Source organism: Perca fluviatilis, chromosome 8 (assembly GCF_010015445.1).
Source record: "Perca fluviatilis chromosome 8, GENO_Pfluv_1.0, whole genome shotgun sequence".
NCBI lineage: Eukaryota > Metazoa > Chordata > Actinopteri > Perciformes > Percidae > Perca > Perca fluviatilis.
Genome location: NC_053119.1, coordinates 21038219 through 21054649, shown reverse-complemented (window position 1 = coordinate 21054649; position 16431 = coordinate 21038219). Strand labels below are relative to the sequence as shown.

General features: G+C 41.4%; 1 protein-coding gene across 9 annotated transcripts in view; it reads left to right on the top strand.

Annotated features, from left to right (window-relative positions):
* Positions 1–16431, top strand: part of LOC120563607 (CUGBP Elav-like family member 2) — a 32681-nt gene that overhangs the window by 4885 nt on the left and 11365 nt on the right. For all 9 annotated transcript variants that reach the window (XM_039807885.1, XM_039807886.1, XM_039807883.1 and 6 more), the window contains exons 2-7: positions 6979–7181; positions 10253–10335; positions 11995–12043; positions 12558–12692; positions 13536–13615; positions 14775–14936. In XM_039807885.1, the coding sequence (XP_039663819.1) occupies positions 6979–7181; positions 10253–10335; positions 11995–12043; positions 12558–12692; positions 13536–13615; positions 14775–14936 (712 nt within the window). The remainder of the gene's footprint in view (positions 1–6978; positions 7182–10252; positions 10336–11994; positions 12044–12557; positions 12693–13535; positions 13616–14774; positions 14937–16431) is intronic.

Here is a 16431-nt window from a genome sequence, read left to right as displayed (position 1 = left end):
AGACAACAGCCGAAGGCCAAGTACCATGGACGTTCTGCAAGGTTTGTGTTTAGTGGTACAGACGGTGCAGAGAGAGGTAGGTCTATTACGGTCTTTATGTCCAATTTCACTGTAATGTTAACGCTAGTTTATTTTGTAATGTGTAGGTATGTAGAGATCTTTTGAAAGACATGTTTATGTTGAAATAAATATAAGCAAGTAGTTATGTATCTTGATGTACATAGGCCAACCTTTGCATCTTATGGAAATAATGTGCAAAAATGTATTTCAATCGCTCAAACCTGTGTGTTTTTTTTTTTTTTTTAAAGAAGGAAAATTTGATTGTCATTTTTAGCCAGTTTTGACAGCTCTGTGTATTGGATTGATCAGATGGGATACAAATGAGAAGAGCCTTCTGTGTGCCCTCTCACAGTCTGTTGTTAGCTTTCCTCGCTACCGTTTTCAAGCAGAGCAGCCAATCGGATGGATTGGCTGTTCAGCACGTCAGACTTTTTTTCTGGGGAAAAAGGCAGACGTGGCGACGGTGCGGGACACACCGCACAAACTAGGGCGACGGACGCTCACCAACAGCCTAACTTGGTCGACAGTCGCATTGGTGGGTCGTGGCCTTAAGAGTAGGAAGGCTCGGATCTGGCCTGTCACCTGTTTCTCTGCTCCTGTTGCTACCTTGGCTCTGCAATAATTACACGACTGGCTGTCCTGGAGCTACATGTACAGCCTTGGAATGCTCATAAATACGTCCCCTGTGTGGTGCGGTGTGATCGAAGGTTGAACAAATTCCTCTGCAAGCTTAGCAAACAGATATTGTGGGTAAGGGTTACATAAGACCAGATGCACCCATCGTCTCTATGTATTTGTCAATACTATGCGGCTGTTTAGTTATTAACAAAGTCTACACTCATGTTAAATCAGCGAAATAGGCTATGGGATGTCTGAGCTTATGATTCTAAAATTGGGTATCAGTTAGTATAATATTTTCAAGATTATTCACTGTTCAGGTCAGCATGCTTGTGACCTACAAGTCAGTGTCTGCAGTACGCATGAAGTCCAATAAAAAAAGTGCTTCCTGAGTGGCCAAGTCAAGAGTAGCACTAATGGATTGAAGAGATGTGACAACAAGAGAACCTCTCCTTTAGATTGATGGCTTTGTGGAGCAAAAAGCTTCCGGTCAGAAATCAGTAATCGTTTTTTCTCGATTACATTGTTTTTGTGATCGTTGGAAGACAAAATCAAAATTTGACATTGCACAGACCTAATGGGGTTTTGTATTGAAGATGTTCTGTTGCCTATTACGGGTTAGGAAAATGGATAGGCTAACTGATAGGGATGTCACCATTCTCCAAATCCACAATGTGATTTGACTTTCGATTTTAAGGTCAGTATTTGATTTCAATAGTCGAAATTGAAAGCTCATTTCGATTGATTTTCGATTTGAAATCGTGACACCCCTAATGATTAAATCAGGGCAGTAAGCACACTGTCAAAGTAATCAAGTGTAGCCTAATTGCTGCTTTTAGTAAGAAGTTTGTCACTTAATTTGAGATGCATTAGTAAGGCTGTTGCCTACTCCAGTGAGCTCCACCTGAAGATTTGAATTAAATATTTAGTTGGATGTGTGACTGTTCGTTCACACGAGCTTTGCTTTAGTAACGTCATTCGTAACCGCCAGTGATGCTTAATGTGATTATAGAACTAATGGGGCGGGCCTTGTCGTCAGATGCTGCCCGTCTGTTAACATGCAGGCCATTCAGAGGCTGACTGAACACGTCTGTCTTCATCAGGGGAAATGCAACGATGAAATCAGGCCATATTGAGCTGAATTGGAGTTAATGCCAGGAGGAAAATATCTTACTAACTTCTCATCAGAACCACAATGTGCTGATTAGTCGGCCACTTGGTATGGAAATCAAATAACACAGCCATCATATTTCTGCTTTCTGGCCTCAGGCGACATCCATCCTTTTGTTGTCATTTGTTCTTTCAAACCTGGGCCACGAGTCTTGAGTGATTCTTCGTCATGGGTCCTACAGCAAATTTTATGTAAATCCTGCTGCTGTTTTCTGTGACAATTTTTTTAAGTTACAACTCCAAGCCTGTCATAAGGATATTTTTATGCCAAGTGTGTTAAACCTTATTCAACCTGTCAAAGGATATTCTGCCTCTTTTTGTAGTAGTAGAGAAAATAGATGGGACTAGAAGAAAGAGCCTTCATGTACTGCTTGACAGCTGTCAAAGATATTACCATGGCATTAGAGGCTTCTATGTCTCGTTGAATCAGCTTATGAGGCCACTGGTTTCCTGAAAGAAGTAACTGCTTTATTTATTTTTTTAGGGTATTACTTGCAAACAGCTGTTTCAGTCAACTGAATTTCCTCTTTTCGCAGAAGCATTACGTGTGTCCATGTGATCTTTGCCTTTTTTTTTTTATCCCCAATAAGCATGACAGCCGTGTGCTGCTGGTTGCCAAAACAGCCCAAGGCAAAGAAGTTTTATTATATTACTCAAAACAGGAAGAGACTCAGCGTTATGTACAACGTTGCCCTAACAAGACTTGTTCGCTCAATATTTTTAATTAAAGCAACATTGTGATAGTTTAATTGAGTAGCAAATAACATTCATAAATGGCTAGTAATTATTAAAATACAATTATAGCAAGCAAGGGTTTTTAATCCAAGTGACTACAAATATTGCTTTCCATCAGCAGTACAAAACAAAATCATGTGACATGTGTTGCTGCTGTGACCCCTCATGGTTTAGGGTTGAGTAATGTCCAAACACCCAATGCTGAGCTTTCAAAATCTTGTACATTACTAGGCAAATTGGCTGGCTTTCTATTATGGGCATAGCAAAGGTGTCGCTGGCATACTTGCGCGGTCAGAGCTCACCAACAGGACAGACACATGGTCCAGATAAATCACCTGTTTTTATGGGTGGTGCAGCAGTAAGAATGCAACTGTCGTGGCTTTGGCTCTGCATGACTCGTCAGCTGCTGCAGGGCGTCTTGAAGCTCGATGAGCTGCCACATCGCAGGGCTGTTTGTGGAAGCTCAGCAAAAGACTTCATCGCTCCTGTCTCAGAGCACTCTGTCAGGTGGCGTAGGGAGCAGAACTGGGCAGTGTTGACATAGTTAGAGTTAGTACCCTTATCAATGATGGGCCAACATTTCTTGTTTGTCTCTGTGCCTTTTTATTAAATATTTAATCTGAAGCAGGGTTAATGATAAGATCAGTTAGGGGGCGGGGGGGGAGTTGCTAAGGTGGATACAATGGAGATCTTTTATGGGCAGACGTGTCACTAGAAACTGAATTTGAATTATTTATATTTGAATTGGCTATCTTGAATAATTGAAAATCTGAATAGAATAATTTGAAATTGAATTTATTAGTTTGGAACTAAATACATTTTTTTAAACTGAATGTACTATTAATTAAATTGATTTCAGTTGCTCTGTATTTGATCCTCACTGAAAATTCGACTCTACTTCCAGAGGTGCACCGCTGCTATATGTGTATAGCTGAAACACTGCCCCTAGTGGTATTAAGCCATACAGCTAGCATTGGTTACATTTTGTCAGGTTTTGAGATACAATGTCCATCTTGAGATCACAGGTGTCAACCCAATACAAGAGAGGTGAATGAAATTTCAATTGTGCTTAAATCTTTGAAAAAATAGATTTAAATAAACACAGTACTAACAGCATTGGTCCTGGTTACTCTGACATCACTCAACCCATGGTCTACAGTTTTCACTGAAAACTAATTTCTACTGAAGTATTAACTCTGCTGTATTGACATGACATTATGCAGCTTGACACTCAGGTTCCACTGATACTACTTAATGTCAGCAGGTGTCACTTAAAACTGACATGCTACTGGGAGATACTGATCCGTGCAGCTGTCACCTTCTGGTAGCTTAGCTAGCATGTGTCTAGCCATAGTTAATTACTAGCCCTTTTTAAAGGAATTTTGACATTTGGGGAATGATTATTTGGTTTCTTATCGAGTTAGGCTAGCTGTTTCCCCCTATTTCCAGTCTTTGCGCTAAGGTAACTGGCCACTTGCTTCATATTTTACCTACAGATATGAGAGTGGTATAAATCTTCTCTTCTAACATTCTGCAAGAAAGAGGCACATTTCCCAAAATGTTTAACTATTCATTAACGACATCAACGTGAAATGCTCTTACATAATTTTTGGCATTTTTTCACCTTCCTGTCTGTTCTTGCTCTTTACAGTTTCAACAGAAGCAGTCAATACAGCTCTTAGTGTGCTTATGGTCTCTGCACTTTGAGGAAGACAATTTGTGTATATATATATATATATATATATATATATATATATATATATATATATAATATATATATATATATATATATATATATATATATATATATATATATATATATATATATATATTCACTCACTCACTCACTCACTCACAGAAAGGACAATGTGCAGCTGTAGGGATCTTGTGTGTTCAACGAATGTTTAGGAGACACTGTCAAAGGGAGTTGATTTTGAGCCTTGATGTTTTTGAATGCTGTGACACAAATACAGTTTTTCAAGTGAGGTTTGCGGTTTCGACAGCAAGATTTCATTAAAGGGCCCTCAGCAAAATGGCGTCCGCATGCCACTGGATAAATGGTGTCACCCACCAGTGCTGTGGCCTTAGCAGACGTAGCCTTCGATGTGTTCCAAAGCATCTCTCTGACTTGGCCCATTGTGCTGTAGAGGAACGGTGAATAGTGTTCTCCAGCATGGGCGAACAATATGTGATTGTTCCCCTGCTGTGGCGAAGAAGCTGTAGGTTACTCTCTGTACCATCGCCAAAGCGCCTGAGAAGAAGTTGTACCGCAAAATATCTGTCTGCACACAGCGATTTTTGTAGGTTTAGAGCTCTGCAGTGCTGTTTTCCTTTAGCTGTCGGAGCTGGTGGGAGGGGTGCACTCACCTCTTTTTGGTGGAGAGAGGCTTTTGTTTCACTGGAGCTTTTTTTTTTTTTTTTTAACCGTTTATATCTCATCATTCAAATGTATTGACAACCTCCAGGGGAAAAAAAAACATTCAAACTGAGGTGTGGAGTTGGATTTCAGAAGAACAAGAACTGAAGTGTGATTTGTTAGCATGTCATTTAGGTCCCTCAAGGAGTTTGGTGTTTCTGCGGAACGACTGGGCTCAATTTGTAAGAGATGGATGGCTCGTGTCCAAAGGTCTGTGTGAGATATTGTTTTTAGTGTGTGTTGTTTTTTTTGTTTTTTTGTCAGTCCCTCCTTTTTACAGTGTTTTAAGAATTGTGGTACTGTGTGTGTGCCAGACATTGTTTGTACCATAGTCTACACATATTGTGTTGTACTCCTCTGTGGAACTAGATTGTGTATTGGGAATGATGCTTTATGCTTAGCATGATTTCTCTGCCTTGACATCAATGGATGGCTGTAGCCCCTGCCTCATTCCTGGTTTCCAGGACCTCTGCACCTGTCAAGGAATATTTGTGTGTGAGTGAGTGAGACAAAGGTGCTGTAGTCGTAGGTACACTGGTGGGTATTGATTCTCTGTCCCTAAAGCTTGCCTCGAAGGAAAATGGCTCGATTTTAGTATTTCACTCATCTCTATCATTCCTTTACTAACCCCCTAACACCCAGATTGTTACTTGACATGTTGTTGACTATGCAATCAGTTATTGCACCATCCATTATTGTAAACAATATATTGTTTCAGCATCTACTTCTTTTAAATGCTCTATAAACTATTTGACTCCTTGGTAGTACATTTCAAATGTATAAAAATCAATCGAAGCACATTCAAATTAGTTATGAAAATCCATAGACACAAACTCTATCCCATCTAATGAATCACAATTTCGCCTCATTTCATTATGTTTGGGTTATTGGTTTCACACATACAGTCTGCCTGCACAGTGACGATGACTAATCACAATCATTCTTCGAGCAGGCCGACGAGCAAACGAGCCAACAAGAGTCTCATTCTAACTTTCAAATAATTGATTATTAGCAATTTTTAAAGGATTTGGGTTAAGGAAAATGCAAAGCTTGATTTATTAAAATTATGTCATTACTTCACCTGAACGGACTTGAATGTGGGTTGGAAATTAATGTATTTGTCCACCTGCCACGGTGACTCAATAGATGGCGAGCCAGCATTTGGCTGATGGCTGGTGCTAATTTTGAACAGATAACTCTTACCATCCACTGCCCAAAGAATCACAATTGGTTTAAGATGTCTATGAAACTGCCTTCTAAAACAATGCTTTATAAAAATGCATTGTAAATCTTTCGGACAATAATTTAGAAAGTCACTAAGTATTTGACAGTGTGTGGCAGCAACCATACAGTTTGTTAAAATGGATTTGTGGTTAAAGTGCCCATATTATTATACTTTTTCTGGGATTTGGGGTGTCTTTGGTGCTTCCACACACATACAAACTTTGAAAAAAAATCCATCCATGTTGTTTTGAGTGAAATACGGTTTCTGAATGTGTCCTGCCTTCAGTCTCCGGGTGAGCTGTTCAAAATCGGCACAGCTTTCTACGTCACAAGCCGAAACGAGCTGGCTAACCGCAACCGTTAGAATGCTAGCTTTAGGCATGCTACCTCATTCTCAGTAGCAAAGCACTGCTACAACACACAAGTTCACCATAATCTACAAAAGAACTACTTACATGTGCACCCTCGTTTAGAAGAATTATCCCAGCTAATCCTGCCTTGTAACTGACTCACTCTGTAGCTAAAACAGAGACCAGGTGAAAAGAGGAGCTGCAGCAGTGAGAGAGAGCTGTGCAGTACAACAAAAATATGGTGTTTTTTGAAAATTAAACGATGTAAATCTATTCTGGTACAACCTTAAAATACAATTATGAACCTGAAAATAAGCATTATATGGGCGCTTTAACAAAATACAACATCACAAATTAATTTTGTTTTGGTCCCTAGTATACTAATAACAGATTTGTTTCTCTTAGCAACGGCAACGGCAACGGCAGCAAGATGAACGGGTCACTTGAGCAATTGGACCAGCCGGACCTAGACTCCATCAAGATGTTTGTGGGACAGATCCCGCGATCCTGGTCAGAAACGGAACTTAAAGAGCTTTTTGAGCCCTTCGGACCTGTGCACCAGATCAACATCCTACGTGATCGCACCCAGAATCCCCCTCAGAGCAAAGGTACAGTCAGAGCACTGAATTATTTTATAAAATAATTAATTTCATTTTAATTAATCAGTTGGATTAACAGGAATTGCACTGTTTACAATTTTACAGGAAGAGAAGATTTTATGTTTTTTTGGGTGTCTTGGTATGGAAGCAGTTTTAAGACATTTTGGGGTCTTGTAACTTGTCATGGAATGTTGATCTTTATATTTTATAGAGTAAATGATTTGTTTCATTTAAAACATACATTGTTTATTTTATTTGTTAGAATCATAATAAATTGGCAGATGTAAATTTGTTTGTTACCTTCCAAAAACTTAGACCTTTATATGGCCACCGTTGTCCTCTACCTGTATTTGCCTTGCTTTTAGTGGTCAAGCACTATACACAAAACCCTGTTATTGCCACGTCATCCACCATCATGTTTCAGCACAATCCCCTTAGGCAGTGCACAGCATTGCTTGTCTGCACACGCAATGCAGCTGGGTTTGTCCTTACAGATGAGATTATTCAATAGTCTTCTGTTTAAGGGTTAAAAACAAAAATGTCATAACCCTGCATTATAGGAATATTCTTTTTAGTTTACTTTTGCTGTGCTGGCTTAAAAGCAGCATTGTATGAAGGAAGTGTTTCACAACTGCTGTTTTTCATTAAGACATCTATTGATGCTCTTATTTTTAGAAATGGTGCTTGAGTTGAGCATTTCAGTTTAGTTTCCAATTAGAAGAGATGGTAAAGTGGATACCTGCTGTGCCATTGGAAGTGCTCAGTCTCCTGTAACTAACTGCAGGTGACTAAAGTAAGTGACTTTTTCCCTGCTGTAACTGTCCTGGGTTTATCCAAATTTCAATTTCCTTGATGGCTGGATGACTCATTATGGGTAAATGCACTAATCCACTCTGGGGTTTTAATGTAGTGGGAACCTGTTTGATGCTGGACTGGCGTGTAAATGGAGCCTGTTTTGGGCTACCAGGGTTTCACAGCCCTGACGCACCAAGTCGTCCAGAGCTGTTTGGCCATCATTAAAGGACTCTGGCCAACCGTCGGCCATACTATTTGAGCGGTTTCCTGAACCATTGGCATTATTTAACCCTTATAAGCCTCTGTTCCGCTGATTGAGTCTGTATAATCGTAGTGGCGGCCGTCTGAGAGCGAGTGTTGCTTGACTGGCTGTTCAGCCAAGTGAATCAGTGATTTTACCCATTTAGCGCAGTCAGTCCTTATTTTTTGCCTCCACCTTTCCTTCTTTTACAAGTGAAAGACATGCTGACAACAACGCTGCTACTTGGAGACATCTTGCCTTTCTGTCACTTAAACTCTCCCTCACTGTCTTTTTTTTTTTTTCCAGCATTCAAACGTCAGTCTACAGCAGTAAATTATAACAGGACAACTATGTTGTCTGTGTAAATAAATCAGATGTCTTTTAAGTGAATAGCAGTATAATTTTCTAAATCTTCATGGGATGTGCAAAAAGGAACCTCTGGATTTAGATCTCGATTTAGATCCCAGGGTTCCTCACTTAACTAATTATTTGGCCAAAAATAGCATTTAGTATGTCAAGGCCCTATGGCAACACACCCTGTGACCAGGACAGCATTTGATTCACATGATCTTTTTTACAAAGAAACACATCTAATGTGACCAAATAAGTGTGTGTGTGTGTGTGTGTCCAACACTGTGCAGTTCATTTGGAGGCTGAAGACTTCAAAGCCCCCTTTTTTTTTTTTTTTTTTAGCAGAGCCCTCCCCAGTTCTATGTGGAGTGTCAGCTGTGATGGCCTATTGACATGTTAATGCGATGTTAATGTATTCTAATAGATAATCAGGCCTGATCACAGAGTTCTTTGGCTCACTCAGCCTGTGTGAGGTGAATATGTTGCAGCAGCACCCCCACGCCCATCAATTTCACTGCCGTCCTCCTTTCCCAGTAGTCCTACTTCTACTGGGAGGAGTAGGGGAAGATTATCTGCCCCTACTTCTACTACACCCTTCACCCCCTTCTTATGTCTTAATCTAGCTTTTGTTTGATTTATTTGTGGAAATTGCTGTAATCCCACTTCCATTTTGGTTGTTTACTGTGCCAGATATCTTCAGAGGAGCCATCAGATTTGCGTGTTTTTAGGTCACGTCTACTGCAGGCCATGAAAAAAATCATCTGATAACTATCACGCCTCTCTGGATGGTTTATTTAGCTCCGGTAAATCGGAGGCAGGGCTAAGCAGCAAAGAAAGGGAGTGCTCAGCTGGTTGTGAGAGAGAAGAGAGCAGCTCAATGCATATTGGAGTTCAACAGCCCTCCCTGCGGCCTGGGAGCTCCAGTAACAGCATAATACACACTATGTAGGTCAGAGACGCTGCAGTGCTCCACTTCCCCAACCCAGTGAAACTGACAGGCTGGAACGCCACTGGCGGTCTGCTGGGACGGAAGGATGAGAGGCTTTTTTTTTTTTTTCTTCTCTCTCTCTCCCTAGCTCTTATTTTCTTCATCCCCCTCCCCCACGTCCTCTCTCCTCCCATGATTCCTCATCCGTTTGTGTGTGTTTTTTTTTTTTTAATTTTGTTTTTTTTTTGTGCATTTCATGCTGTGTGTGTGTGTGTGTGTGTGTGTGTGTGTGTGTGTGTGTGTGTGTGTGTGTGTGTGTGTGTGTGTGTGTGTGTGTGTGTGTGTGTGTGTGTGTGTCATATTTCTTTCTTTATGTAATGCAACACCACTCTCTGATGTGTTGGCACTGCGCCCTGGCATGCCCGGGCTGTGTTGACCTGCGGACAGTGCATCAGTTCCTCCTGACAGTGACCTGTGGTCACTATGGCCATGTCACACAGCAGCCTTCACCTATCTCATTACTCCATTGTCCTCGCTGCAAGCTCCTACATGAGCTGTGTGCACCATCTAACTGTTAGCGCTAAGAATATCCTGTCACATGTTTCTAACATGTGATATGCAGAGAACATACACTCATCCGTTTAGCTTCTTTCCTGCTCTGCAGCAGTCGTGGCATTACATTTACGGTCTGTATGCGCTGTATTTTTAATGCTGTTTTTGTCTCCTCCCCCCGCCCATTGTTTGTCCCTGTTTCTCTCTCTGCAGGATGCTGTTTTGTAACTTTTTATACAAGAAAAGCTGCACTGGAGGCCCAGAATGCACTGCACAACATAAAGACTTTAAGTGGGGTGAGTAAGCACAGTATGGGTTGCTTTTAGCTGCTGAGCCCTCAACATCCCTGGTGCAGGCTGTGAGCTGTGTGCTGGCCGATAATGAGCTCTCGACTCACTGAACGCCTGTCTGGCCTGAAAAATATCTTGGTTCCCACTATGCACTAACATCACACTGAGGACTGCCCTGATTCTTAACACACTGAATTGATAAGCCAGCTGACCCTACACGCATACATACACATGCAGGTATCCGATAAAGTGTGCTTTACCAGGCAGCAGGTTATTCACTGAAGCGCAAGACCCGATCGCCACAAAGTGGAACACATTATCAATGCTTGTCTTCATGAATCATTGATGCACATCTACATTTTTATTTTCCGAAGTTGGCGGTATAAAAGGAGGAGAGTTGAAGTATTTTTAACAGTGATGCCTGATGAGAGGGGGACTTTGGTCTCTTAATTCCTTACCTGATTTATCTAGAGATAACAAGCCACTGCTTGTTAAACCCCCACAAATCTGCCCCGTCTATACACCGTTCTACAAAACTCCCTTCCAATCAATTGAATCAATAACCAACAACTCCAGCCGTCGATTAAATCAATAGCCCAGTCTATTGAAAATGGAGCTACTGTCAGTGAGGTTACAGGTAAATATTGAAACCGGGTTGATAAATGAGTGTAGCAGGCGGAGTATACTGGCCTAGATCTCTTTACTGGAGGACTATCAATCAGCCAGACATTTCAAATAAAGTGTGGTCTAACAGCTCAGCTCCTGAATCCCAGTACCCGATCATACGGTTACTGGCATTGACTGCAGGTGACTGAGTTTGGTTGGTGTGACAGTGGAAAAGCTTGGTTCTGTTCCTGTTTTCTCTCCTTTCTGTGTCTCGCTCTCCTTGGTCAGTGACGTTAGCCAATACCCATACTGAGCAGGCCATCTGTCTGCTTGTTTTATTTAGTGTTTGTCAAAAACAAACCCACCACTTTTCATAACTACAACCTGCTGAAGCATCTCATGGCTAGATTTATTCTTTTTCATGTCACGTGGCAGGTAAAATGTGCTAAAAATATATTCACTTGAAGTTCTGTGAGTCGCCTTGGACAAATGTGTTTATTAAATTAAATTAAATGACACATCCTAAAGCACTTTCTCGCATAATGAACACGGCTTCAGAAAAAGTGTCATGTTCAGAGATTTTAGGCTGTCTCAAATGAGATTTTACACAGCTCAGATTTGCCACACCTTGTTCTAATTGAATGTGCTATAATATATAATCAAAAACTAAGACTTACTGTACATTTGAAAGCCATACAGAACTGGCTTGCTTGTCAACCATATCTGTAAAATTCATCTAAAGAAGATGAGGGATGTTGACAGGAAGAATCAATATGTTCCATCACAAGTCTGCACTACAGCGAGGAGTGAAATTTGATACTGGAGAATTCGATCCCTGCCATCAACTCATACACTTCCTCCTGAATCTGGCAGTGGTAAGGAATGATGGTGTTTTGAGTGCGAGAACAAAATGAGAGGCAGAGAGGAATGCTTGAAGATGGAGGATATATGTGTGAAGATATGGGACTCTTGTGATGAGGGATAACGAGGCCAATCACCTGCATAGTTTATAATGGTGACAGGTGAAGTGTCAACTACTTTTTTTTTTTTTTTCCCCAGATGCATCATCCTATTCAGATGAAACCCGCAGACAGTGAGAAAACAAGTGGTAAGTGAAATAGGAAGAGAGAGTACAGAGATGTCTGTTGAGGAAAAAATCTTTTTAGATTTAGCCAAGATGAATGTAGTATAAGATTTTAAAAGAAGACTAGGGCTGGATTATGACTCTGTTTAATGCCAGATAAAGGCCGGAGAGGAACTTAGTTCAGGGAATGTGCAGCAATACACAATTTCTATATAGTGTCGGGGGTTAGGAGGATTATGGGCTTTAAAAAGCACCAAGGGGAGAAGAGTGGAGCAGGTACAGAGGATCTGGAGGAGAGCACAAATGGATGATAGTTATCAGTTTCGAGAAGTAGACACTGAGGAAAACAAAGCTGCAAGTTGCAGAGATTTGTACAAGAGGCTGGCACCTTGAGTGAGAGACAAAAAATGTGGCAGCATGACAAGGAGAGAGCTTGAAAAAGAAGTGCAAAATGTAACGCCTGATGTAACTGCCGCTTTCATAGCTCCATAATTGTTTGTTTGTCTGAATAGCGTTCCTCTTTTTCATCCTTCTGCAGCGGTAGAAGACCGAAAACTCTTCATCGGAATGGTTTCAAAGAAATACGGCGAGAACGAGATCAGAATGATGTTCGCATCTTTCGGACAGATGGAAGAGTGCCGAATTCTCCGGGGACCAGATGGTCAGAGCAGAGGTAGGTGTGCTTTCAGCATAGGCACAGTGTTCTTCGCGTCACAGCCGCCACCTTCAGCGTAGCAGAGTACATATTCTCATCAAGTATTTATACAGGCCCCTCCCTACTTATTCATTTCAACCCCCCCACCCCCAAAATCAAGTGCTATTCGCCTCCAGTGGCACCCATTCCGTCCCCATAGTCTATCCTCCCTTCACTGTTTAAACTCCACGTCTCGCAGCGAAGGGCCACTGCACTCGCTGTCCAGCACAATGGCCCGTCGCCTTGGCAACCGCTGGCTGCTGGTGTTCGTGGGCTCAGCTGGCAGGCGGCTCAGCTCCTCCTTTACCGCCTCCTTCATCACACTCTACAAAGGCTAGAATTAGCTTGTCGTTGCATCTCGTGTTGATGTATACGATAAAACCTCACAGCAGAGACAGTTGGCCCTGAATTAATTTTTTTAAGTAACTGTAACCCCAGTTTGAAATGGACCCTAAACACCTTTTTAATGTTTGCACATTTTTAGCAAATCAAAGCCTTTCAGTGTGTATTTATGTGTGCATTTTATGTGTTTGTAATCACGTGGACTGTTTCACCATGACACCACATAGTCGAGCCTCTTTGGGTGGCAATTTAATCCGTCAATCACTGTGCTCATGTGACATGTGTTACTGTTCTCCTTGTTGTGTTCTTTCTTCGTGTGCTAACCAGTGAGGGTGGTTCTGTGTGCTTGGGAGTTGCCATTCTTTGTACTGTAATGTGTTTTTTGGGGTTCATAACGAGTTGTCCAAACCTTTTGTCTTGTTTTGTTTCTTCTTGTCCCTCCCTCCCTCCCCCCCTCTCCTATTGTTCCCCCCCCTACAGGCTGTGCGTTTGTCACATTTGCTACCAGGGCAATGGCACAGAATGCAATCAAAACCATGCATCACTCTCAGACTATGGAGGTACTGTACCCCTTAGCACCTATTTCTCATTTCCCCCCTTCCCCCCCTCATACATTCTGCTGCCACCATGTGTTGGAACGATGAAGAACCTGTCCAAACAGATGGAGTCCATTCATCACAGAGCATGAGTCATTTCCAAAACCACTCTTGCTTATTACAAAATTACATTGTCGTCTGCAAAATAGTTGAATAAAACTTGAAACCTTGCCTCTCACATAGCTGCTGTATCCGGAGCTAATTGGACACGACGAGAATTGCGGTCTTCTCTCATTTTTAATTTCTGAACTAAATGCATCTCATTGATTGATTCTGATAATATTCTAGAGCCTAGCTATCACAGTCTGCCATAATCAATCTATATAATTTGGACCACAGGAAAAAGAGCTCACACCATCGATAGTTAACAAGAATTAACCCAGACTGGAGTTAGATTTCTTAAAATACTGGGGCCATGTCATCATGTAGCCAATGGTATCTTTGTGGAAGTGGAGCAGCAGTAATTTGACAGCTAGCAGGTCAGAGGCTCCCCAGTGAAGCAGCAGACCAAGTCTAATTAGGAGCCCAACCAAACATAACACTCCTCCTACCAGATTAAACGCAGGCCCCAGTGGTGCTGCCACCTATTGCCCCGCATATCCTAACCTCCCCAATTCTCAGCTGGCATGGGAGGTGCTGCTGGTGCAGAAGCCATTTTCCATGTCCAGCCTGGTCCCTGTCTGGCTCTCAACTCTCAAAATACGTTTGCATCGCATGCCTCGTGTCCATGCGTCTGTCTGAACAATATGGGACTGTCTGTTTGTGTGATTGTGTGTATTGTTATGCATTCTTCTTGTTACTGTCTGCTGACATATCCTTGTTTGAATGTCTGTTTTCTAAGTTTTGTCTCCATTTGTTGTCTGCTTGTCTGTGGACTCAATTCAGCTCCTTGCGAGTGTTAAAAAGATTCACTGTCTGCAGCATTGTCCTGTGCCCCTTTTTTGGAATGTGGCCTGGCTCAGCTATGCATGGCAGATGTGTTGGCTTTGATATGAATGCAACATGCATAGAAAGCCCTTTTGAAAAATTCCGTGCAATCACTGTCCTTGCATTGATTAATAAACTAGATTCTTCTGTGTGCTTCTGATGCCGTGTAACGTCTCTGACCTCTTCACTGCTTCAGGGCTGTTCCTCACCTTTGGTGGTGAAGTTTGCCGACACACAGAGAGATAAGGAGCAGCGGCGCCTGCAGCAGCAGCTAGTGCAGCAGATTCAGCAGCTCAACAGCGCCTCCACCTGGGGAAACCTGGCCGGCCTGGGGACCCTCACACCGCAGTACCTGGCAGTAAGTGTTGCTCAAACACACACCAGTGCAGAGCTATACAGTTACTCATGTATTCATGTTTCAGTTTCAAAATGTATTAATAATTTAGCCATATAAGGCAATACATGGAATCGTATAGCAGAGAGGTGTTTTGTGATGGTGTGGTTGTTATTCGGGGTGCAATGGATCACAAAACTCACTGATCGGATCACGGTTTTGAGTCACGGATTGGATACATTTTCGGATCCGCACAAAAAAGGGGGGACAATACATATTTTTAAAATGCTTTCCATTTATAACTTAATGTCGCTAGTGGTAACTTTCAGTTTGTGTTGATTCTAGTGTTTTTACCACACCTGCTGTCGTAAAGATCTTTTCTTTACAGTGCTGTATTACTAAGTTAGCTTTACCGGGAGGTCATATAGTTGTGATGAATGTTTTGATCAGACAGAAAATCATTAATTTACAATAAGAGAATACGTTACATAATTTAATGTAGGCATCTTGCATTGTAAAGTTATTTTATGAATGAAATGGACATGTTACATACCTGAGGGCCAATTCAGGGTCAGTTTTGAATCATTTATAACCCCGTAATTGTCTCTGTCATCTGTTAAAAGCCCGACCGTCATCTGTCTTTCCCTTCTGGCTTTTAGTTGTAATTTGTTTGATTTAATTTTTCTGTGATGGCCCTACCACAGTATCAGCCATAACTTCAACAGATGACTTCTAAAATTACAATACAATTACGCCTATATAAATAAATCTCCTGCTACCTTTTTACGTGGCTGCACAGGCTTTTCTGGTGTTACAAAGAAATCTGTGACCTGTCAGAATGTGTGCTCTGTAGCGCCGTCTACTTGCCGTAAATCATTTTGTGACTTTGCAGGAAAAATCGTACCTGGGGGGGAAGCCATTAATAAAAACTATATAAAAATGGCGTTCTTTTCACTGTCTTGTATGCTGTTACAGGTCATTTATGATCATTAGATGAAAAATTACACTGTTTCAGAAACCTTTAAAAGTTACATATAGTAACTGTAAAGAACTATTACATTTTAAATAAATCATTTAAATGTGACCAGCAATAAACAAGCCATGTTCTTTTTTTGTTTTAAAGTATGGATTCAGGCACTGTTTAGGTTTTTAAAGTATTGTTTTTAGGACCAGTATTGGGGGAACCCAACCGATACCCAACCCTAATGGCAGATGTCATGTTTGCTTTTGATGCTACAACATCCTTCCATTTCCCTTAAATCAAATTGTATGTGATATTTGGATAGATGGAAAGAGCAGCTCAGTCAGTTCAATCTGTTTTTGCCTGTCACTACTTAATGTGCATGCAGTAGCCTCAATATCTCTAGTTTTCTGGCCAGAACCCGCTCAGCTGCTCATGTTATGTCCATGTTTAAGTCACATGCTCATTGGCTCCAAGTCAGTAAGCACATGCAGGTCACATGCCATGTGTCCTTCAGCTAGAACACAAACTGAGTGAAACAAGATATTTCTACTCTGA